This window comes from Choloepus didactylus, chromosome X, assembly GCF_015220235.1.
Source record: "Choloepus didactylus isolate mChoDid1 chromosome X, mChoDid1.pri, whole genome shotgun sequence".
In the NCBI taxonomy this organism is placed as follows: Eukaryota; Metazoa; Chordata; class Mammalia; order Pilosa; family Megalonychidae; genus Choloepus; species Choloepus didactylus.
In genome coordinates, this window is record NC_051334.1 from 47,635,064 (window position 1) to 47,659,959 (window position 24,896).

At 39.2% G+C, this 24,896-nt stretch overlaps 1 protein-coding gene across 1 annotated transcript in view; it reads right to left on the reverse strand.

Moving 5' to 3' along the window:
- The window catches only part of SLC9A7 (solute carrier family 9 member A7), a 94,875-nt gene that overhangs the window by 58,816 nt on the left and 11,163 nt on the right, over positions 1-24,896 (reverse strand). Inside the window, 5 exon segments of the mRNA XM_037821171.1 lie at positions 903-1,008; positions 10,212-10,352; positions 10,683-10,792; positions 18,205-18,317; positions 22,139-22,215. Coding sequence (XP_037677099.1) covers positions 903-1,008; positions 10,212-10,352; positions 10,683-10,792; positions 18,205-18,317; positions 22,139-22,215 — 547 coding nt within the window.

Sequence of the window (24,896 nt, forward strand, 5' to 3'; positions counted from 1 at the left end):
TTGTGAATTTAATTATGTTATGAATTTAATTTCAAACCAATGCTTTGTATTTTTGATTGGCTGCAGATAAAAAAGTCTAATTTCTGAATAGATCAAGAGTACTGACTCATTTATCCAACCTACATTTCTGGCTAAAGGTAACCATTTTGTTTTGCAAAACAATTGATACACATGGGACTCTGCCTATACTTTTACAGATAATTGTCATGTTTTACAAAAGTGGGGTATCTTATAATGTTGCATATAAAGATATGTTGTAGTATTTAGAAAAGACGATTAAAAGACTTCCTACCTATCTACCTTATGTATAGGAATTCTACTTGAGTTTTCTGATGGAAAGATTCAGTGATTTATTTTTTTAATGAGAGAATGTGAATACTGGGAATTAAAACCACACAATAACTGCACTAATAATGTATGACACTGGCACCATAAAAACATGGTATTGAAAACCAGTGATTAAACAGAAATGAAACAATGAAAAAAATGTGCGTGCACTCATCTGAGATGATGCAAAATTACCTTGAAAAGGACACATTTTTGCTTGTTATTGTTATTGTTTGTAAAATAACATAGCAATCTAGGGGACAATACAAATAAGACTTTAATACATTCAGTAACTTTTGTAGCTAAACATCTACTCATAGTTATCATAGTGAGTACTCAAAAACATAACTGGGTTTGGAATAATAAACCTTATTCTTTAAAAATATGTCGTTTCTGGAAACTAAATTATTCATTAAGGCAGAACACCAGCCTTACTCTGCAATCCACCCTACAGACACTTTTTGAGCAGTTAACTAATCCATGTAGCTCCTATTAAGAATTATTCCCTCCTCCCAAGCTCCCAGAGCCCCTGCTACAGTGAGGGGAAAGGTGTGCCAACAGCAGAAAAAACCCACCTGTAAACCCACAGGCTTCTGCCAAGAGAAACGTACTCCAAGACATAAGAAAGAAGAGAGCTGTCTCCAGCAGGGGGAAGCAGTGCAGCTTGGTAAACTTGGTCACGTCAGTAGGCTGTCAAGGAATACATCTCCAGGCCCAGGGCTCAGGGTGCCCAAGAACCATACTCCATTAGCCCAGGAGCCCCTCCCTAAGGGCTACCCTTTCCCTTCAACTCTTCTTTCCCAACGAGCCCTAAAGCTGCTACAAATACATATATTTTAAACAAATAAACATGAAACTTTCTAAAGAAACTGGAAACTGGTTTTCCATGCTCTTTGTAACCCCTATGGTTCCAAGAGGCACAGTCCCAGCCTAAGGCTGGACTAGCAGTTTGGTTCTGGCAGTGCTGGGCCTGCCTTGGGCAAGCCTGGAAAGACCTCTCTGGGCCACGAGGAGCTGAGTCCACCACAGCAGGTGCTTAATGAATGCCTGGGAAATAAATAAATGAATGCACAACTCCAGGGGGCACCTACAAGACCACTGCTGGTGCCACTTTGGGAGACCAGAGAGCCCCCTCCTAATCCTGCCATTCCATGCAGGACTAGCACAGAACCATCTCGTGTGTGGCTTATATGTCCCCAGGACAGCAAAAGGGCCTCTGTGAAGAAAGCAATCTAAATCTGCACTGTCCAATATGGTACTTACTAGCCATGTGTGGCTGCTCAATATTTAAAATGGGCTAGTCCAAACTGATACATGCTGAAAGTGTAAAACACATACCAGATTTCAAAGACTTAATACAAAAAATGAATGTATAAATCTCATTAATAAATTTTATATTGATTGCATGTTGAAATAATGTAGATCATATTTGTGGCTCACATAGTTCTATTGGACAGCCCTGCTCTAAATGCTCATGAAGGAAGATTATGATGAAGGGCTCGGCAGCAACTGCATGCTCATTCTGCACTTTGCTTCCGTGCTTTTTTTTTTTAAGTAAATATTGAATGATCCTTGACTTAAGGAAGATTGACTTGCACTAATTCCTACTGATGACCCTCAGCTAGCATCAGTGGGAATTATGGCCACGTTAACACTGTACTTTACAGCCTGCTTCCTTACAGCCTTCTTTGGGGTGGTGTCTGATTCTAGCCTCCTCCTAGCTCCTCAGCTCTTTTTGCTCCCTTATAGCTGATGCTTCCCCCAAGCTCCTGACTCCAACTGGTTTCATAAAAAAGGGAGAGAAAAAGCAAAGGTCTGAAAACCAAGCCAAGTCTGCAGAGTCGCAGATCCAAACAACATTTTCTCAGGCTCATTTAGCTAGGGACCGAATCTGCACGTTTCACCAGAGGGACACATTTCAGGGGGTTCCACGCTAGTGGAACAACTGAGTTAAGATTCATATCTGAAAACAGGAAGAACGAAGAACTTTCTTTTGGAAAGTGTAATGCCACAGTAAGCATACCAGGCAGGGGCAGAAAATGCAAAAAGGATATTAGAGAGGCGGGGCAAGATGGCGGACTGGTGAGCTGTATGTTTTAGTTACTCCTCCAGGAAAGTAGGTAGAAAGCCAGGAACTGCGTGGACTGGACACCACAGAGCAATCTGACTTTGGGCATACTTCATACAACACTCATGAAAACGTGGAACTGCTGAGATCAGCGAAATCTGTAAGTTTTTGCGGCCAGGGGACCCGAGCCCCACCCTCCCAGGCTCAGTCCCGTGGGAGGAGGGGCTGTCAGCTCCGGGAAGAAGGGAGAACTGCAGTGGAAGCCCCTATCAGAAACTCATTCTACTGATCCAAACTCCAACCATAGATAGACTGAGACCAGACACCAGAGAATCTCAGAGCAGCCAGCCCAGCAGAGGTGACAGGCATAGAAAAAAACAACACGAAAAACTCCAAAATAAAAGCAGAGGATTTTTGGAGTTCTAGTGAACATAGAAAGGGGAAGGGCAGAGCTCAGGCCCTGAGGCTCATATGCAAATCCCGAAGAAAAGCTGATCTCTCTGCCCTGTGGACCTTTCCTTAATGGCCCTAATTGCTTTGTCTCTTGGCATTTCAATAACCCATTAGATCTCTGAGGAGGGCCCTTTTTTTTTAATCCTTTTTTCTTTTTCTAAAACAATTACTCTAAGAAGCCCAATACAGAAAGCTTCAAAGACTTGCAATTTGGGCAGCTAAAGACAAGAGCAGAACTAAGAGAGCTCTGAGACAAAAGGCAATAATCCAGTGGCTGAGAAAATTCACTAAACACCACAACTTCCCAAGAAAAGGGGGGTGTCTGCTCACAGCCATCATCCTGGTGGACAGGAAACACTCCTGCCCATTGCCAGCCCCATAGCCCAGAGCTGCCACAGACAACCCAGTGTGACGGAACTGCTTCAAATAACAGGCACACACCACAAAACTGGGCGTGGACATTAGCCTTCCCTGCAACCTCAGCTGATTGTCCCAGAGTTGGGAAGGTGGAGCAGTGTGAATTAACAAAGCCCCATTCAGCCATCATTTCAGCAGACTGGGAGCCTCCCTACACAGCCCAGCAGCCCAGAACTGCCCTGGGGGGATGGCACTCACCTGTGACATAGCAGAGTCATCCCTCAACAGAGGACCCGGGGTGCACAGCCTGGAAGAGGGGCCCAATTCCAAGTCTCAGGAGCCATACGCCAATACCAAGGACTTGTGGGTCAGTGGCATAGATAAACTGTGGCAGGACTGAACTGAAGGATTAGACTATTGCAGCAGCTTTAAAACTCTAGGATCACCAGGAAGATTTGATTGCTAGAGCCACCCCCCCCCCGACTGCCCAGAAACACGCCCCATATACAGGGCAGGCAACACCAACTACACACGCAAGCTTGGTACACCAATTGGACCCCACAAGACTCACTCCCCCACTCACAAAAAAGGCTAAGCAGGGGAGAACTGGCTTGTGGAGAACAGGTGGCTAGTGGACGCCACCTGCTGGTTAGTTAGAGAAAGTGTACTCCACGAAGCTGTAGATCTGATAAATTACAGATAAGGACTTAATTGTTCTACAAATCCTACAAGAACCCTATCAAGCTCAGCAAATGCCAAGAGGCCAAAAACAACAAAAAATTATAAAGCATATCAAAAAACCAGACGATATGGATAACCCAAGCCCAAGCACCCAAATCAAAAGATCAGAAGAGACACAGCACCTAGAACAGCTACTCAAAGTACTACAGATGAACAATGAGACCATAGTACGGGTTACAAAGGATATCAAGAGACCCTAGAAGAGCATAAAGAAGACATTGCAAGACTAAATTAAAAAATGGATGATCTTAATGGAAATTAAAGAAAATGTTGACCAAATTAAAAAGATTCTGGATACTCATAGTACAAGACTAGAGGAAGTTGAACAACGAGTCAGTGACCTGGAAGATGACAGAATGGAAAATGAAAGCATAAAAGAAAGAATGGGGAAAAAAATTGAAAAAATTGAAATGGACCTCAGGGATATGATAGATAATATGAAACATCCAAATATAAGACTCATTGGTGTTCCAGAAGGGGAAGAAAAGGGTAACGGTCTAGGAAGAGTATTCAAAGAAATTGTTGGGGAAAACTTCCCAAATCTTCTAAACGACATAAATACACAAATCATAAATGCTCAGCGAACTCCAAATAGAATAAATCCAAATAAACCCACTCCGAGACATATTCTGATCACACTGTCAAACACAGAAGAGAAAGAGCAAGTTCTGAAAGCAGCAAGAGAAAAGCAATTCACCACATACAAAGGAAACAGCATGAGACTAAGTAGTGACTACTCAGCAGCCACCATGGAGGCGAGAAGGCAGTGGCACGATATATTTAAAATTCTGAGTGAGAAAAATTTCCAGCCAAGAATACTTTATCCAGCAAAGCTCTCCTTCAAATTTGAGGGAGAGCTTAAATTTTTCATGGACAAACAAATGCTGAGAGAATTTGCTAACAAGATACCTGCCCTACTGGAGATACTAAAGGGAGCCCTACAGACAGAGAAACAAAGAAAGGACAGAGAGACTTGGAGAAAGGTTCAGTACTAAAGAGATTTGGTATGGGTACAATAAAGGATATTAATAGAGAGAGGGGAAAAATATGACAAACATAAACCAAAGGATAAGATGGCTGATTCAAGAAATGCCTTCACGGTTATAACGTTGAATGTAAATGGATTAAATTCCCCAATTAAGAGATATAGATTCGCACAATAGATCAAAAAAAATGAACCATCAATATGTTGCATACAAGAGACTCATCTTAGACACAGAGACACAAAGAAACTGAAAGTGAAAGGATGGAAAAAAATATTTCATGCAAGCTACAGCCAAAAGAAAGCAGGTGTAGCAATGTTAATCTCAGATAAAATAGACTTTAAATGCAGGGAAGTTTTGAGAGAAAAAGAAGGCCACTACATACTAATAAAAGGGGCAATTCAACAAGAAGAAATAACAATCGTAAATGTCTATGCACCCAATCAAGGTGCCACAAAATACATGAGAGAAACACTGGCAAAACTAAAGGATGCAGAGTGCAGAGGATGTTTCCACAATAATTGTGGGAGACTTCAACACATCACTCTTTCCTATAGATAGATCAAGCAGACAGAAGACCAATAAGGAAACTGAAAACCTAAACAATCTGATAAATGAATCAGATTTAACAGACATATACAGGACATTACATCCCAAATCACCATGATACACATGGTTTTCTAGTGCTCATGGAACTTTCTCCAGAATAGATCATGTGCTGGGACATAAAACAAGCCTCAATAAATTTAAAAAGATTGAAATTATTCAAAGCACATTCTCTGACCACAATGGAATACAATTAGAAGTCAATACCCATCAGAGACTTAGAAAATTCACAAATACCTGGAGGGTAAACAACACACTCCTAAACAATCAGTGCGTTAAAGAAGAAATAGGAAGAGAAATTGCTAAATACATAGAGAGGAATGAAAAGGAGAACACAACATACCAAAACCTATGGGATGCAGCAAAAGCAGTGCTAAGGGGGAAATTTATAGCACTAAACACATATATTAAAAAGGAAGAAAGACCCCAAATCAAAGAACTAATGGATCAACTGAAGAAGCTAGAAAATGAACAGCAAACCAATCCTAAACCAAGTAGAAGAAAAGAAATAACAAGGATTAAAGCAGAAATAAATGACATAGAGGACAGAAAAACAATAGAGAGCATAAATGTCACCAAAAGTTGGTTCTTTGAGAAGATCAACAAGATTGACTAGCCCCTAGCTAGACTGACAAAATCAAAAAGAGAGAAGACCCATATAAAGAAAATAATGAATGAAGAAGGTAACATAACTGCAGATCCTGAAGAAATTAAAAAATTTTTAAGACGATATTATGAACAACTTTATGGCAACAAACTGGATAATACAGAAGAAATGGACAATTTTCTGGAAACATATGAACAACCTAGACTGACCAGAGAAGACATAGAAGACCTCAACCAACCCATCACAAGCCAAGAGATCCAATCAGTCACCAAAAATCTTCCCACAAATAAATGCCCAGGGCCAGATGGCTTCACAGGGGAATTCTACCAAACTTTCCAGAAAGAACTGACACCAATCTTACTCAAACTCTTTCAAAACTTTGAAAAAAATGGAACACTACCTAACTCATTTTATGAAGCTAACATCAATCTAATACCAAAACCAGGCAAAGATGCTACAAAAAAGGAAAACTACTGGCCAATCTCCCTAATGAATATAGATGCAAAAATCCTCAACAAAATACTTGCAAATCGAATCCAAAGACACATTAAAAAAATCATACACCATGACCAAGTGGGGTTTATTCCAGGCATGCAAGGATGGTTCAACATAAGAAAAACAATCAATGTATAACAACACATTAAAAACTCGAAAGGGAAAAATCAAATGATCATCTCAATAGATGCTGAAAAAGCATTTGACAAAATCCAACATCCCTTTTTGATAAAAACACTTCAAAAGGTAGGAATTGAAGGAAACTTCCTCAACATGATAAAGAGCATATACGAAAAACCCACAGCCAGCATAGTACTCAATGGTGAGAGACTGAAAGCTTTCCCTCTAAGATCAGGAACAAGATAAGGATGCCCGCTGTCACCACTATTATTCAACATTGTGCTGGAAGTGCTAGCCAGGGCAATCTGGCAAGACAAAGAAATAAAAGGCATCCAGATTGGAAAAGAAGAAGTAAAACTGTCATTGTTTGCAGATGATATGATCTTATATCTAGAAAACCCTGAGATATCGACGATACAGCTACTAGAGCTAATAAACAAATTTAGCAAAGTAGCGGGATACAAGATTAATGCACATAAGTCAGTAATGTTTCTATATGCTAGAAATGAACAAACTGAAGAGACACTCAAGAAAAAGATACCATTTTCAATAGCAACTAAAAAAATCAAGTACCTAGGAATAAACTTAACCAAAGATGTAAAAGACCTATACAAAGAAAACTACATAACTCTACTAAAAGAAATAGAAGGGGACCTTAAAAGATGGAAAAATATTCCATGTTCATGGATACGAAGGCTAAATGTCATTAAGATGTCAATTCTACGCAAACTCATTTACAGATTCAATGCAATCCCAATCAAAATTCCAACAGCCTACTTTTCAGACTTGGAAAAACTAATTATCAAATTTATTTGGAAAGGGAAGATGCCTCGAATTGCTAGAGACACTCTAAAAAAGAAAAACGAAGTGGGAGGACTTACACTGCCTGACTTTGAAGCTTATTATAAAGCCACAGTTGTCAAAACAGCATGGTACTGGCACAAAGATAGACATATAGATCAATGGAATCGAATTGAGAATTCAGAGATAGACCCTCAGATCTATGGCCTACTATCTTTGATAAGGCCCCCAGAGTCACTGAACTGACTCATAATGGTCTTTTCTACAAATGGGGCTGGGAGAGTTGGGTATCCATATCCAAAAGAATGAAAGAGGACCCCTACCTCACCCCCTACACAAAAATTAACTCAAAATGGATGAAAGATCTCAATATAAAAGAAAGTACCATAAAACTCCTAGAAGATAATGTAGGGAAACATCTTCAAGACCTTGTATTAGGCGGCCACTTCCTAGGCTTTACACCCAAAGCACAAGCAACAAAAGAAAAAATAGATAAATGGGAACTCCTCAAGCTTAGAAGTTTCTGCACCTCAAAGGAATTTCTCAAAAAGGTAAACAGGCAGCCAACTCAATGGGAAAAATTTTTTGGAAACCATGTATCTGACAAAAGACTGATATCTTGCATATATAAAGAAATCCTACAACTCAATGACAATAGTACAGACAGCCCAATTATAAAATGGGCAAAAGATATGAAAAGACAGTTCTCTGAAGAGGAAATACAAATGGCCAAGAAACACAGGAGAAAATGTTCAGCTTCACTAGCTATTAGAGAGATGCAAATTAAGACCACAATGAGATACCATCTAACGCCGATTAGAATGGTTGCCATTAAACAAACAGGAAACTACAAATGCTGGAGGGGATGTGGAGAAATTGGAACTCTTATTCATTGTTGGTGGGAGTGTATAATGGTTCAGCCACTCTGGAAGTCAGTCTGGCAGTTCCTTAGAAAACTAGATATGGAGTTACCATTCGATCCAGCGATTGCACTTCTCGGTATATACCCGGAAGATTGGAAAGCAGTGACACAAACAGATATCTGCACGCCAATGTTCATAGCAGCATTATTCACAATTGCCAAGAGATGGAAACAACCCAAATGTCCTTCAACAGATGAGTGGATAAATAAAATGTGGTATATACACACGATGGAATACTATGCGGCAGTAAGAAGGAACGATCTCGTGAAACATATGACAACATGGATGAACTTTGAAGACATAATGCTGAGCGAAATAAGCCAGGCACAAAAAGAGAAATATTATATGCTACCACTAATGTGAACTTTGAAAAATGTAAAACAAATGGTTTATATTGTAGAATGTAGGGGAACTAGCAATAGAGAGCAATTAAGGAAGGGGGAACAATAATCCAAGAAGAACAGATAAGCTATTTAACGTTCTGGGGATGCCCAGGAATGACTATGGTCTGTTAATTTCTGATGGATATAGTAGGAACAAGTTCACAGAAATGTTGCTATATTAGGTAACTTTCTTGGGGTAAAGTAGGAACATGTTGCATGTTAAGCAGTTATCTTAGGTTAGTTGTGTTTTTCTTACTCCCTTGTTATGGTCTCTTTGAAATGTTCTGTTATTGTATGTTTGTTTTCTTTTTAACTTTTTTTTCGTATAGTTGATTTAAAAAAGAAGGGAAAGTTACAAAAAAAAAAAGAAAAATAAGGAAAAAAAGATGTAGTGCCCCCTTGAGGAGCCTGTGGAGAATGCAGGGGTATTGGCCTACCCCTCCTCGATGGTTGCTAACATGACCATAGACATAGGGGACTGGTGGCTTGATGGGTTGAGCCCTCTACCATAGGTTTTACCCTTGGGAAGACGGTTGCTGCAAAGGAGAGGCTAGGCCTCCCTGTAATTGTGCCTAAGAGCCTCCTCCCAAATGCCTCTTTGTTGCTCAGATGTGGCCCTCTCTCTCTGGCTAAGCCAACTTGAAAGGTGAAATCACTGCCCTCCCCCCTACGTGGGATCAGACACCCAGGGAAGTGAATCTCTCTGGCAACGTGGAATATGACTCCCGGGGAGGAATGTAGACCCGGCATCGTGGGATGGAGAACATCTTCTTGACTAAAAGGGGGATGTGAAAGGAAATGAAATAAGCTTCAGTGGCAGAGAGATTCCAAAACGAGCTGAGAGATCACTCTGGTGGGCACTCTTACGCACACTTTAGACAACCCTTTTTAGGTTCTAAAGAATTGAGGTAGCTGGTGGTGGATACCTGAAATTATCAAACTACAACCCAGAACCCATGAATCTCGAAGACAGTTCTATAAAAATGTAGCTTATGAGGGGTGACAATGGGATTGGGAAAGCCATAAGTACCACACTCCACTTTGTCTAGTTTATGGATGGATGAGTAGAAAAATAGGGGAAGGAAACAAACAGACAAAGGTACCCAGTGTTCTTTTTTACTTCAATTGCTCTTTTTCACTCTAATTATTATTCTTGTTATTTTTGTGTGTGTGCTAATGAAGGTGTCAGGGATTTATTTAGGTGATGAATGTACAACTATGTAGTGGTACTGTGAACAATTGAAAGTACGATTTGTTTCGTATGACTGCGTGGTATGTGAATATATCTCAATAAATTGAAGATAAAAAAATAAATAAATAAAAAGCAAAAAAAAAAAAAAAGGATATTAGAGCAGTCACAACCCCAGTCACAGCTCCCATGGTGAAAGAGCCACTAAATATATCTAGAAAAATGCCAACTGACTTAAAAAAGGCAGCAGCATCAAAGGCATGCATGTTCAGCCCCGCTGGCTGGTAGGCAAGAATAGACTTGGAGTTTTAAAAAGAAGAGAGTTAAAAATGCGCTGGTTTTACACCGTGGTACCTAAAACTATCTACTGACACAGATATCTAGATTCTGTAAGCACTACCCAAGGTATATTCATTTAATTTAATCTGCAATTACCAGGTTATGTCGGTGTCAGCATTCTGATCACGGGTGACTGGGCAAAGCAACACAACTTTGTCAATGAAGTTGAGAAATCCCAGTTATGAAAAAAAGCTCGGTTTAATATTTAACACTTTTCAGACAGGTCTCTGGATGTAGCCCAAAGCATTCAGGAAACCACGGTCTTCTTTCGGGAGCAGAAATATCGTTACTTACGAGGACAGGACAATGGCAACAGCATCATTTAGGACGCTTCCCCCAAACAGAAGTGCATAAAGGTCCACGTCTGCATGCATTTCATTAAATATTGCCAGGACAGTCACTAAAATGTGGGCCAAGAAACATATACATTAGTTAAGTTTCTGACCTTAAACCAATGATTACAGGTTTATAGAGGCGATGCCTTATCTTAGATGGCAGTGGGTAGTTTAGGGAGGCAGCAGGGGAATCGAACACAGATTGTCTGTTGATTGCAGAAATTAACGTGGCAATCTTCCTAATCCAAATGAGGTTTGATGCGATGCTTGATTCTAGTAACACTGCGCCACTGTACATTTTTCACTGTAATCCCATCACATTTTGAACATACCTCTATTACAGAACTTAAAAAAATAATCACAATTATTGTGATTTGGCTCCTCCAGTGGGTTGAAATTTCTCTGAAGGCAGGAACCCTATTTTATTGACCACTGTACTACCAGAACCTGGCAACAAAGAAGGCTTTAATAGAAGTTTGTGAAGTAATAAATGTTTTCATTTATGACAGACTATACATCACTACACTTCTCATAATTTTCAGAATTCTTAGGCATTTAAAAATCAGTTATTCTCCATTTTAAGATCAAGTTTGCATTGCAAACGCTATGGCCTAATAACCCGATGGAGCAGAACCTCATGATAAAAGGGACACCTGTTGTCATATGTTTCTATAAAGTACTGTGTGTTAAGAATGTTCAGTTTTAACTTGATCTTCCACCATGGGCACGTCTGTTATTTAAGTAAAAGACGTGAAGTTTGTACTTTAACGCATGGAGTTTGAACTATCTTGACGTGCAGACACTGCTTCCCTGTCTTCTGAGATTGTCAGTTCTAAAGAACTGTCATAGCTTAATTCTTTTTTTGCACTGAACCACGGGCAGCCTCACCACGTTGCCCACTTGTTTCTAGGGCCCCCGTGAGTGCCGGTATGTGTCGTGTACAGGAGGTAGTGTGCCTTAATGTGTCTGCTGCATCTCCTGAGTTGTCGGAACTGAGAACCCTGCAAGGTGATCCGAGATACATGTGTGGAAAAGTATGTTCAAAATTCCATCCATTCCTTGCATGACGAAAATCACTACAATTTATATAATATACTCAAGGGAAATTTTACTGCTGTCTAATTTATGTAATAACACTGTTGATTCCAGGTTTGTTTAATAGAACTTTGTATCTTAAAAAAAATCAGTTATTCTCTAGATCAGCAGTTCTTGAACTTTTCAGTCTCAGGACTCCCTTACATTCTTAAAAATTACCAAGGCCCCCAAAGAGCTTTTGTTTCTATAGGTTAGAGCTATCCATATTTATTGTATTATTAAATAAAGCACAAAAATATAAAAATATTTAATTCATTTAAAACTAATAATAAACCCATTATATGTTAGCATAGTTTATTTTTAATGAAAAATAATTATATTTTCCAAAACGAAAAAAAAATTAATAAGAGTGGCATTGTTTCACATTTTTGAAAATCTCTTCCATGTCCGGGTTAATGGAAAACATTATTCTCACATCTGTTTCCACATTCAATCAATAGATAGTTAGTATCAAGTTATGCAGCTTCTGGAAAACTCCACTTTGTACTTGTAAAGTATTATTATCAAAAGTTTTGACCTTATGGACCCCCGAAAGGGTTTTCTGGACCCCAGGGGGTCTTCAGACCACACTTTAAGAACCACTGCTCTAGAGTAGGGTTTCTCAACCTTGGATGGTTTATGTTTTGGGCCAGATAACTCTTTGTTGTGGGAGCAGCTATCCTATGCGTTATAGGATGTTTACTAGCATCTCTGGCCTCTACCCACAAGATATCATTAGCACCCCCTCTGCCCATGTCAAGTATGACAACCAAAAATCTCTCTAGATATTGCCAGGTGTCCCTTGGGGGACAAAATCACCTCCAGTTAAGAACCATTGCTCTAAATATAAACATGTAGCAGTGTTTCCTTTCTCAACACTCATTCCCAACTACCTTCTCTTTTGTGGGTTTCTACCTTAAGGGCTTTAAAAACTAAAAACTCACTTTCCTGGACTCCCCTGCAGTGAGTGAGGCCTCTTCCTACCTGGAAGAGGGCAGAGAGGCTGGATATGGTAGAGTTGTCATGCGTTTGTTGGGCAGCTAACACGTGACTGAAACCTAAGGTTGTGCAGTAGAAAGACTGAGTTCCTGGATGCCCTTGACTATTATCCAAGACAAATACCTATTTGTTTAAAATAGTATGTTAGGTTTTTCTATTATTTGCAACCAAAAAAGCATTACTAACTGACAAAATTAGAAAACAATACCAAACAAATGGATAGTTCAGTGAGTTATTATAAGCCAACCACCATCCACTTCAAGATACAGAACTTTACCAACCACCCTGTAAGTAGCCCCATATGTCCCATTCCAATCTCAAACTCCTTCCTTCACTCAACCTCACTCGTTTTTAGCAATCACTTCCCTGCAATCCCTTACAGAGCATCCAAATGTACCTTCTCAGACACTATGATTTGGTTTACCTGATTTTTAATTTATTATTTTTAATTTGTTTTCTACATCTTTTTTACTCTATAGATTCCCCCTCCATGCCTTCCTGCTGGCTTTCTTTTCAAAACACCCAATTGTCTAGTCCTCTCACTTCTGAATTTTCCAATCCTGATGTCTATCATTTTCTTAATTTCCTTTAGCTCCTTTTGGAATATTATTAAAGTTCAAATGCTTCTGGGCCCTAGTTTCTGGTATGATGTCATACTCTGTAGCTTTATTATTCAGAGGGGTTATCATCATTTTTTCTTACAATATGTTTGCATGAGATTCAACCTCAATCCTTTTTTTTTTTTTGCTCATATTTAAGTGAGATGGATATGGGGTCGAAGTCGGTGGGTCCAGAATAGTTTTCTTAGCTTCATGACTCTAGGGCTCCCTCTTCTGGTTTTATATTGAAGTATTCAAAACATGGCCTCTTGGTGTAGCCAACTCTCCAGTACCTTCTGAGGTCCACTGCCTCTGGTCCCCTCCTCCATTAGTATCTGAGCTTTCTTTCTCCTTTAACATTCTGTCAATCTGGGTTCATGATCCTAGCAGTTCATCTTTAGGGAGTGGCTCTCTCCTTCCAGAGAGATATTCACTGGGTATTTCTGAGGGTCCAGGTTAACTCAGCAGCCTCTAATCTCCTCCAGTCTTCTCGGGCTCATCCACAAATTGGAATCTATAAAGCCCTTGTTTTAACTGCTGTTATCAGATTTGCCCACAAAATTCTTTACTCTCAATGGGGCCTCTCCTATTGAATACACATACTTGTGGGAAATTTCTGGATTCCCCAACAATCAATATTATCAGTAGCCTCCCTTTTCCTATCCTCAGCTTCCTGCTGCTGGTGGGTTGACCCCACCACTATACATTTGGGGATTCTATGTCAGTTAGTTTTGTCTCTGTGCTTTTACCTTTGCTGTCCTGTTTTCTCTATTTTTGTTAGGGATTAAGGGAGATTCCAGAACTACACTGCCCCCAATCATGCCTTCCTTTTCAAAAAAATCAATTCATTTTATTGAGAATAAGCAAGGATTAATTTGTATTTGAATAATGTTTACTAAATCATGAGATTGCTCCAGGTTGTTATAAATTCAGTGGCAAAAATCACTAGTTTAAACATTTATTCAGAAGCTAAACAGACACCAGTAGGGTATATTCCCATCAGCTATAGTTCTTAATGATCTTGTCATCTCCATATTGCAAAAGTTAATGGAAGATGCAAAGCCAACCTCTTTCCTTTGTCCTTAAAATATATAGTTAGCTCATTTATCCATGGCAGTAAAGGATAGCATCCACAATGAACAATAATAAGAGTTAACACTTGCATTGCACTGGTCTGAATTTGGCTGGTCTGAATTTCAACTTCTCATTCTCCCTGTCCTCACAACTTTTCAAACAGTTCAGGAACTCTGCCATGCCCCTCCTGAGCAAGTCTGTGCCTGACCAAGGAGAGGAATATGGGTGCTGGCAACCAGGAGATGATGGGGTAGGGATGACAGACTGGGTGCGTGGCTTCTAAAAGTGGGGATTAAACAGACTGTCCCCACCCTAGAGCAGGACCTTTGAAATCGGAACAGCAGGGTCGCAGCAGCTGTTTCCAATTGGACATGAACTGAAAAATCACAAGTAACTGACAGAAGACTGCTGATACAGGTATTGAAAAGTAGTGGGGGGAGGGGAATGAAAAAATAGCAGGTACAGGAAAAAGGAAAAATCAAGAACATGGATTTGTTCTTTCAATTAACTTTCCTTGACCACTTCATCTATGTACTAAAAATCACTTAGCACTTGCGAGCACACAGTACAAGGAGGCAATTACCATTATGTACAAAATACACTTGACTCAAAGAGCCGTGGGAGCAGGTGGCATATTTGAACTGAGTTTCAAAGGCTAAGCAAAGGACTGACCAGCCTAGGTGATACAACTAGAGAATGTGTCTTTGATTACACAGATCACAGATTTTGAAAACGGTGAGTAGGCCTTATCAACTCAGAAGGGTGTAAAAGTGACAGAATCACAGTTAGGGGAATGGCTTCATAATAGTTCATGGAAAGGAACAGCACTATGCACTGAGTTGGAATTTTATGCTTTCCTTCTTTAATTCTAGATCCATCCCAAAGTAACAGTCCACAAAGATGGTACATGGCACCTACAAAACATAATCACAGAATGGAAAGGGCACCTGGTCACAGAGAAGCCTATTTCATTCCACACATATGGTGTTCCTTTCAACAGGAAAGTAAAAGACTGGATTCTTGAGCCAAATATAATGTAATCAAGGAAAAAGGACTTTTAATTCTTCATATAAGTCAATACCACTCTGTATCACAACATCAGAATTTTTGTTTGCTGCACCGGGCACAGGAAGTCAATTTGGTTTTCTGGTCCCCATTAACTCTGCACTTAAGTTCTTATCTCTTTTATGGCCCAAGTATTCAAATAACAGATTTTCTAGGAGGCTAGTAAAAACACTTTTAATCTACAAAAACATTCTATATTTCAAAAAGATTTCCATTAAAAAGACAGTTAAAGTTAATGTCCTGATGTTTAATAAATTAAAACTTCCAATTTTATAGAACTTTCATTTATATCAAAGCCTACTGTGCCAAGCCATCTTCACAGACCAAATAAAGATGCTGTGTCATGGTAATGCCTTCCATTATTTTCTACCATGGCATAGACACATTAAAGGGAAGTAAACATTACAAAGATAATCTGGAAAAATAAGCCTTTCTATCCAATTAAATGAAGCAACACTGATAGCTCAGAAAACACATCAGTAATCTCTACCTTATACCAACCTTCCTTTGCTTCTTGGTGGTACTAGTAAGAAGTTATTAATAAAGTTACAGATGAGCATAGTTAGTAATGTATTTTCTGAGAGACCAAACACCGACTTATGAATAAACTATCTCATCAGATACACATTTGTACATAGTTACTGATACCACAGTATTAAAATGATAATGCTACTTTTCAGAGTGCTGTTTAGAAACATGCTTGAGTTAAGTGATGATCTGTTATTTTTTTTTTTAAACACAGGGAAAACAGAAATCTCTGCCTGAGTCAGATGTGGACAGAGAACAATATAATTAGCAGATCCTATACTCAGCGTTTTAAACACGTGATTTCCTTTAATCTTCACAATAGCCCTAGGAAATAGGTACCATTACTCCTATTTCATAGATGAGGAAACTGACCTGGAGGAGATAAAGTATGCCTAGGCCACTCAATCAGTGACTGGCAGGGCTAGAGTTAGAACTAAGGCTTGTGATTCCACATCCCACATTCTTTCCACAAACCAGGTTGCCTTTACCAGCCAAGTCTTCAGTACCACTTAGAGTGTTTATAATAAAATATCGGGAGTAAGAGAGGTCAAATGTTTTTTGGAACATCAAGATTCTTCAGAACCACACAACTGTTTAGAGTGTACTAACCAATATGGTAGCTGACTATTTAAATTTAAATTATTTAAAATTAAATAGAATTTAAAATTCAGTTCTTCCATTGCACCAGCCCACATTTCAAGTACTCAATAGCCACTTGTGGCTTGTGGCCACCACAATGCACTGAGCAGATTATAGAATATTTCTACTAGGGTGGAAAGATTTATTGTATGACCCAGTTCTAGAGGACCCCCGAGAGGTATAAGTAGGGAATCTTGCTTCTTTAAGGTCATTATTGAACAGAATGTTACAGAACATTGTAGACATTTAAAAGACCTTTCCACGTCCAGTTTAAGACAGGACCAGTCCTTTCTCCATTAACTCTTTCTCTAAGATGTACTCTCAGTAGTGGACATAAAAGAAAGGAATAGCCATAAATACTTGACACGAACTGATTGAATTATGGGTTGCAACTTTGAGATCTTTGTTTGTTGGTTTTGTTTTTGAGCTGCAGGGTAGAGTGGATATGTCATCATTCCACTTTTTAAAATTAGTTCAGTTAACACTTGAAAAATACAGTGTAAGAGATTTATGAACTAGAAGTATCCCAGTGCACAGTCATACAGGAGCACTATACAAAAGGAGTTGACAAATTAAGTTATATTCACTATAGGTACCCAAGTATATTTCCACTAAGAAAAGGTATTATTTAAATCAAATGATATGTTTCCTAAAACAAGACAAAAGCAAAACATTGAGAAAGAAGACAGTGTATGTGTAGAAATTATGACCAAATTAGTCATCTAAAATGAAAGACAAAAAGGAGATGCATGCCTTTCTTAGAAAAGCCATCTAAGTCTGTTAGTCCCATTTACTGGTTGCTTTTGCCACTATTCCATGTTAATACTACAATATCCCTGTTACGGTGCCCGCGAGTTAAAGTACGAGACAGCCAAACAGAATTTAAAGAGCCTTTTATTAGCAAGCTAGCAGGCGGCTGCCGTCTCTCACTCCGCGCAGGGAGTTCAGCAAGCAGCCCCCACCTGTGTACGCTGGTGCCTTATATAGACAGAAACCCTATCCTATAAACGCAAGCAAGCAAGCTATTCTAACAGAAGCAGAGTTGGCAGTTTAGCTCTTGATCACAAAAACAATTACACAAAGAGTTTCACTTGGAACTGGAGCAGTTATTGATCATACAAAACAATTTCACAAAAACAATTTCACAAAGAGTTTCACTTGGGACTGGAGCAGCTATTGATTAGTAAAGGGTTACAAAAAGTTTCACTTGGAACTGGAGCAGTTATTGTTAAAAGGGTTACGCTTGGCTGATGCGTGCAACCACAGCTTTCCTCCCCTAAACGGTAAAGTTTTGATTTCTTTAACTGGTACAGGCCCAGTCTCACTCCCCCCTCCTCATGGCCTAATGCTGTTTACACAACGCTGTTGCTTTGCAGATGTTTTGGGATTAAGGGAAAGGGACCCCACTTCAATCCCGACTGCAACAAAAGCTAATGATTACTCTTTTTAAAGATTTAAATAATGGAATATCATAATGAGAAATTCAAATATACAGATACCTGGGTCTGTGGCAGAGATAATTGCTCCAAAAAACAGACAATCTGTATAGTAAAACTTATCCGAGAGCTGTCCCACAATCTTCATGAGCTTCACTACACCATACATAAGACTTCTGTAAGAAAAGAAGGTAAACTATGTCAGGAGGATGGTTCCTCCAGAAACCACAGAGAAAAAGAAAATAAAACCCTCCTAAACTGGTAGTCTAGCAATTATGCAAGCACAGTGGTACGAAAATACTGTAACTCAAAGGAGAGTTATGAAAACATCAGGTAGCAGCTATGGTTGGGACACTTGCCAGAAACATGGGCAAATAGAACTTTGGTACCAAGTAAGTTGCAGTTAATGTCATCTTGAGAAACATCTAAGAGTTTTATTTTTTTTAAATTGTGCTCAATAACAACTGTAGCAACTATATAGTATGGCCTTCAATCAGCAACAAAGTAAAGGTGTCTTAAGCAACTGGGTAACAGAAGAGAAAGGTAAAGGAAAAACACCAGCATAAAGTGCAATAAATTGCCAGGAAACTCACAGGATTCTAAGGCAGTGCATTTAGAGTCATGAAAATGGGTGGACTGGATGAAGCTAGAGAGAAAACAAGTAGGTTCATCACAAAGACCCAGGTGAATAATCTTTACAAGCTCTCTGCCAAGAAGGGAAAAGGAGCAAACGTCCCTAAATGTCCCATGAGAACATCAATGTACCCATTAACAAATCTAGCCTGTCACTCTTTGTATGGATCTGGCTACAGCCCTCTTTATACTGTGCAGAGTGTGGTGTGATCTAAGAAGGACCTCCAATTAAAATACTCCAGCTGGGCCTGAGCACACTTCTTACAGGACACCTTACAAATTGGGGGCAGGAGTGAGGAGTGCTAAAAGCCCTAGTACATGCTACTATGGATTTGTATGTGGTGGTGGTGGCAGCAGCAGAGATTAGGGGAGCAAAAATAACCATGGTATTAACTCTACAGTTAACCCTCTAATAATAAGATTCTTGATGGTCCATGTCATTGCTCACCTTTGTATCCTGGGTGCCTAGAACTATTTCTAGAACTGAACCCTAAAATAGCTGTAACTTAAAGGTGGCCTATGTGTGCCAGGCACTGTTCCAAGCACTTAAACATTCCTATTTAAATTCACAGTAACTCTCTGATACAGATTTGATTTGCTGTTTCGTTGCTTCTCAAAGGCGTTTTTCATCTACCTTTAAGATTTTCTGAAACTGGACCTTCCTCTCCATTTCCTTCCACCAAAATCTTCAACCTGGGCAATAGACTTCTCTCTGGCAGCTATTTCCCCATCTTGCCTCCCATCATCCCTGTGCCAGTTTGGATGTATTATGGCCCCCAAAAAGCCATGTTCTTTGATGCAATCTTGTGTGGGCAGACTTTTATTAGTGTTGATTAGATCGTAATCCTTTGATTGAGTGTTTCCATGGAGATGCACCCCACCCAACTGTGGGTGAGAACTCTGATTGGATAATTTCCATGGAGGTATTGGCCCGCCCATTCAGGGTGGGTCTGAATTAAATCACTGGAGCCATATAAATGAGCTGACAAACAGAGGGAACTCAGTGCAGCTGTGAGTGACATTTTGAATAGGAGCTACAGCCAAGAGGGACACTTTGAATAAACTGAGAGAGGAGCTAGCTGCAACTGAGAGAGACAGTTTGAAGTTGGCCATTGAAAGCAGACTTTTGCTCTGGAGAAGCTAAGAGAGGACAAAACTCCCCAAGAACAACACTTTGGAGAATGCCATTTTGAAACACAACCTGGAAGCAAGCAGGCACCAGCCACATGCCTTCTGAGATAACAGAAGTTTACAGATGCCATCAGCCATCCTTCAGTGAAGGTACCCTTTGTTGATGCCTTACCTTGGACACTTTATGGCCTTAAGACTGTAACTCTGTAACCAAATAACCCTCCTTTATAAAAGCCAATCCATCTCTGGTGTTTTGCAAAAGGGCAGCATTAGCAAACCAAAACAATCCCCAATGCCAGTTATCTAACCTGTAGCTCTTTAATAGCTTGTCATCCCTTAAAGAACAAAGTCCAAGGCCCCTCTTTTTTTGATGGCAGAAAAAGCCCTGACCCCTGCCTTTATCTCCAGATGTACAGCTAATAATTTTTAATTAACTAAAATCCATGATTCTTCAAATTTCCTTAGTTTTTACCTAATGTCTTTTTTTCTGTTCCAGAATCCCATCCAGGATATCTTGTTATATGTAGTAGTCATGGCTCCTTAGCCTCCTCCTGGGTGTGACAGTTTCTTAGACTTTCCTTGTTTTTTGATGACCTTGATGGTTTTGAGGAATACTGGTCATGTCATGTATCTTGTAGAATGTTCCTCAATTGGGATTTGTCTGATGTTTTTTCTCATAATTAGAATGGGGTTATGTGTTCTGGGGGGAAGACCACAGAGGTGAAGTGTCATTCTCATCACATCATATCAAAGGTATATACTATCAAAATGACTATCACCTTTGATGCTGACCTTGATCACCTGACTGAGATAGTGTTTGCCAGGTTCCTCCACTGTAAAATTACTCTTTGTTCCCCTTTCCATACTGTACTCTTTGGAAGGAAGTCACTACGTGCTCCACCTCCTGGAGGAAGAAGTATCTACATAAATTATCTGAAATTCTGCACAGATTTGTTGCTTCTCCCCTATTTATTTATTTATCCAATATATCAGTATGGACTGGACTCAGAGGTATTTATTTTATACTTTGGGTTATAATTCCATGCAATGTTGTTTACTTTGTTGTTCAAATTGTTCCAGCTTAGGCCATTAGGGGGTCTTTCAGGTTGGCTCTTGTTTTCCTTTGAAATGTGCCCATCCTGTATTTCTCCTGTAGCTTTCTTTTTCTAATATATTTTTTTTATTAGACAAGTTGTAGGTTAACTGAAAATCATGCAGAAAATACAGGTTTCCCATATATCCCCTAATTTTAACACCTTGCGTTAGTGTGGTACCTTTGTCACAACTGACGAAAGAACACTATTATAATTGTACTATTAAATATAGTCCACTTAGTTTACATTAGGCTTCACTGTTTGTCCTATGGGTTTTAAAAAAAATTAATTCTAGTAACATATATACAACCTAAAACCACATTCAAATATGGCATTCAGTGGTGTTAATTACAGTCACAATGTTGTGCTACCATCACCACCATCCATTACCAAATTTTTCTATCACCCCAAGAGAAACTCTGTACCAATTAAGCATTAACTCCCCATTCCTGACTCCCACCCTTGCCCCTGGTAACCTATATTCTAGTTTCTGACTCTATGAATTTGCTTATTCTAATTATTTCATATAAGTGACATCATATGACATTTATCATTTTGTGTCTGGCTGATTTCACTCAACATGATGTCTTCAAGGTTCATCCATGTTGTTGCATGTATCAGAACTTTATTCCTTTTTAGGGCTGCATAATATTCTATCACACACACACACACACACACACACACACACACACACACCCTTCATTTTGTTTATCCATTCATCTGTTGATGGACACATGAGTTGCTTCCATCTTTTGGCAACTGTACACAATACTGCTATGAACATCAGTGGAAAAACTGTATGTTTTGAACACTTTCTTACTTTCTGGCACTATAAGATGCCCCAGGTTCACCTTGTATCTTTCCTGTGCCAGCCCTAGAAGCAGCTACTTCTGCAAGGGGCCCTGGTACCATTATTGGAGAATGGTATTAGAAACCAAGATCTGGGCAGTGGGCATAATTTTGATTGGCCTTAATTTTAATTTAAATAGCTACACGTGGCTAGCAGCTACCATACAGGACAGTGCAGCTCTAGATCTTAATTGCTGTCATCACAAATACAAAAATACTGGCTCTATTTGCTCATACGGATCTCATTCCTTTGGAAAGTATGTTAATTTTGTTATATGACAGTCACTTACCCAATAATGAAGCAAGAAACAGCAGTTCCCAAGAAGGCATAAGCCAGAATAGACCTGAGATTTCTGAAAAAGTGTCTCTGGATAAAACAAAAGAGCAGGAATCACATCGTGATTTTTGACAGCAAGCATAAGAAACACATTAAAAGTCTCTAATAAGAGAAACTTTACTTACTGCTTCTATTACATCAAGTAATAACTGAAGATACTTCAGAATAATGCTATTTAACCTTAAACATGGTTTTAAAATATCCTCTGCCTTGCCGGGTCAAACCAGTTTACTCTGGTGATTCAGAAGTGATTCAGCTAGTCGCTTCCAGTTCTGGTGGTGCCTGCCTTAAAACCTCATTTAAAAAACACAAGTTCAAATCTAATAAAGCATGAAAGTACTAGCTAGGGAGCTTTTGCTTAATTCAGTATCAGATGATAGAGTGCCCTAAGTATCTGCTCAAGGGACTGGAGGTATCTCCTGATATTAATCTGGATTAATCTTTGGAGTCTGAGAAAGAGGGACAGTAAGGATATATGTGGAGAAATGAGAAACCAGCAAGTTCCATTTAAGAAGGGCAAGTTTATATAGGAAGAAACCCATACCAATATAAGATCTACCTATTGTTCAGAAATGGGTGGCAAAACTGCAGATCCTCTCAATGTTTGCACATTGCCTTCTTTTAAAAACTTTTTTAAAATTAAAAACATACACACAAAAACATATACATTCATATATATATGTACATATACATACATATACACACATTTACATATGGATTTATTTCTCATAAGTCATTAAGCCTATGGGATATTCTGATGGGGGAACAAATCCCCGTTTGTGGGATCCTGAGCCATGGCTCTTCTTACTTTTCAAGGCATAAGTCATTCTTATTTGACCATCAGAACTATTTAATACAGACAGATGTGCAAAATCCCCCAAGCACCCTAATCAAACAGGAGCCAGGAACACTTTCTCTCAAAACAAGAATAAGGCAGGAGAGTCCCAGTGCCAACTGAGAAACATCAGGGAAAGATAAGGCAGAGGAAGAAGCCACTCTGGGACACGCAGTCACCAAAGAAGTCTGACCAGACAAAGGACTGTGGGCATCCTTTGGCCTGAGTTCCAGACAGGATCTGAGGCCTTGGCTTCAGTCTTCCCCAGTGCTTGCCCCTATCTATAACCATATCTTCCTCCCTCCCTCCCTCCCTCCTTCTCTCCCTCTCCCTCTATCTCTAGCTCTATCTCTGTCTCTGTCTCTATCTGTATCTCTAATTGTGGTGGTTTGAAGCTATGTGTACCTAAAAGAAGTATGTTCTTAAATTTAACCCATTCCTATGGGTGTGAACACATTGTAAGTAGGATCTTTTGATGAGGCTACTTAAGTTAAAGTGTGACTCTTCTCATTCAGGATGGGATTTAATCCTATTACTACAGTCCTTTATAAAGAGAATGAACACAGAGGGCACAAAAAGCCACAGAGGCAAGAAACTGAAATCAACGAAACCGGGGAGAGAAGGGAGAGACCAGCAGATGTCACCATGTGCCTTGCCATGTGGCCAGCAGGATATCTTTGGGAAGAAGGCAGAGCCTTGATGTTGTCTTGATTTGGACATTTTCTTGGCCTCAAACCCTAAGTGAATAAAATTCCCACTGCTTAAGCCGAACCATGTCATGGTATTGCTTTAAGCAGCCTAGGAAACTAAAACACTTACCTATTTTCTGAACAATTGAGAGCATATTGCACACAAACTCCTTGAACACATAAACTTGCATGTATGTTTCCTAAGAACAAGGACATTCACTTACATAATCACTTTAAGTGCAATTATCAGGTTCAAGAAATTGAACACTGATACAAAGCTTATAGTCTATATTGCAATTTTTCATATGTTCTGATAATGTCCTTTGATCCTTTTCTCCTTTATGCTTAGATCCACCCAAGATCATGTATTGCATTTAATTGTCATTGTCTCTTTAGCTGGTCTTTTTTTTTAATTGTGGAAATATATATACAACATAAATCCTTCCATCCCAACACCTCACAAACATACCATTTTGTGGAATAAATCACATTTATCAAGTTGCAGCATCTTCACCACCATCCATTACTGGAACTTTCCCACCACACCAAATAGAAATCGTATACCCAATTTAACTACCAATCCCCTACCCCTGCCCCTGGTGAATTATACTCTACTTTCTGTCTCCATTAGTTTGCATATTTTCTGATATTTTCTTTATGGTTACCATGGGGCTTAAATTTAACATCCTAAATCTATAACAATCTTGCTTAGTTTGATACCAATTTAACTTCAATAGTATACATGAACTATGTTCCTACAGCCCTTTGTCTCCCCACCTTTATACAGTTCTTGTCATAAGTTACATATTTATATGAGTCCCAAATCATAGATTTATCATTACATTTTAAGCATTTAACTTTTAGATCCTGTAGGGAGGAAAAAGTGGAATTACAGACCAAAATTATAATAGTACTAGTATTTACATTTATCCATGTCATTACCTTTACCAGAAATCTTTATTTCTTTATGCAGCTTTGGTCAATTGTTAGTATCCTTACCTTTCAACTTGCAGAACTCCCTTTAGCATTTCCTATAAGGCTGGTCTAGTGGTGACAACTCTTTCAGCTTTAGTTTATCTGAGAATGCTCTCTTTCAGAGTTTACCCATACAATGAGTTTGGAGAACAGCTCTAGGCCAAAGTATAGGGGCCTCTTTGATCCTTTTGGTGCATGAATCTTGTCTTGGG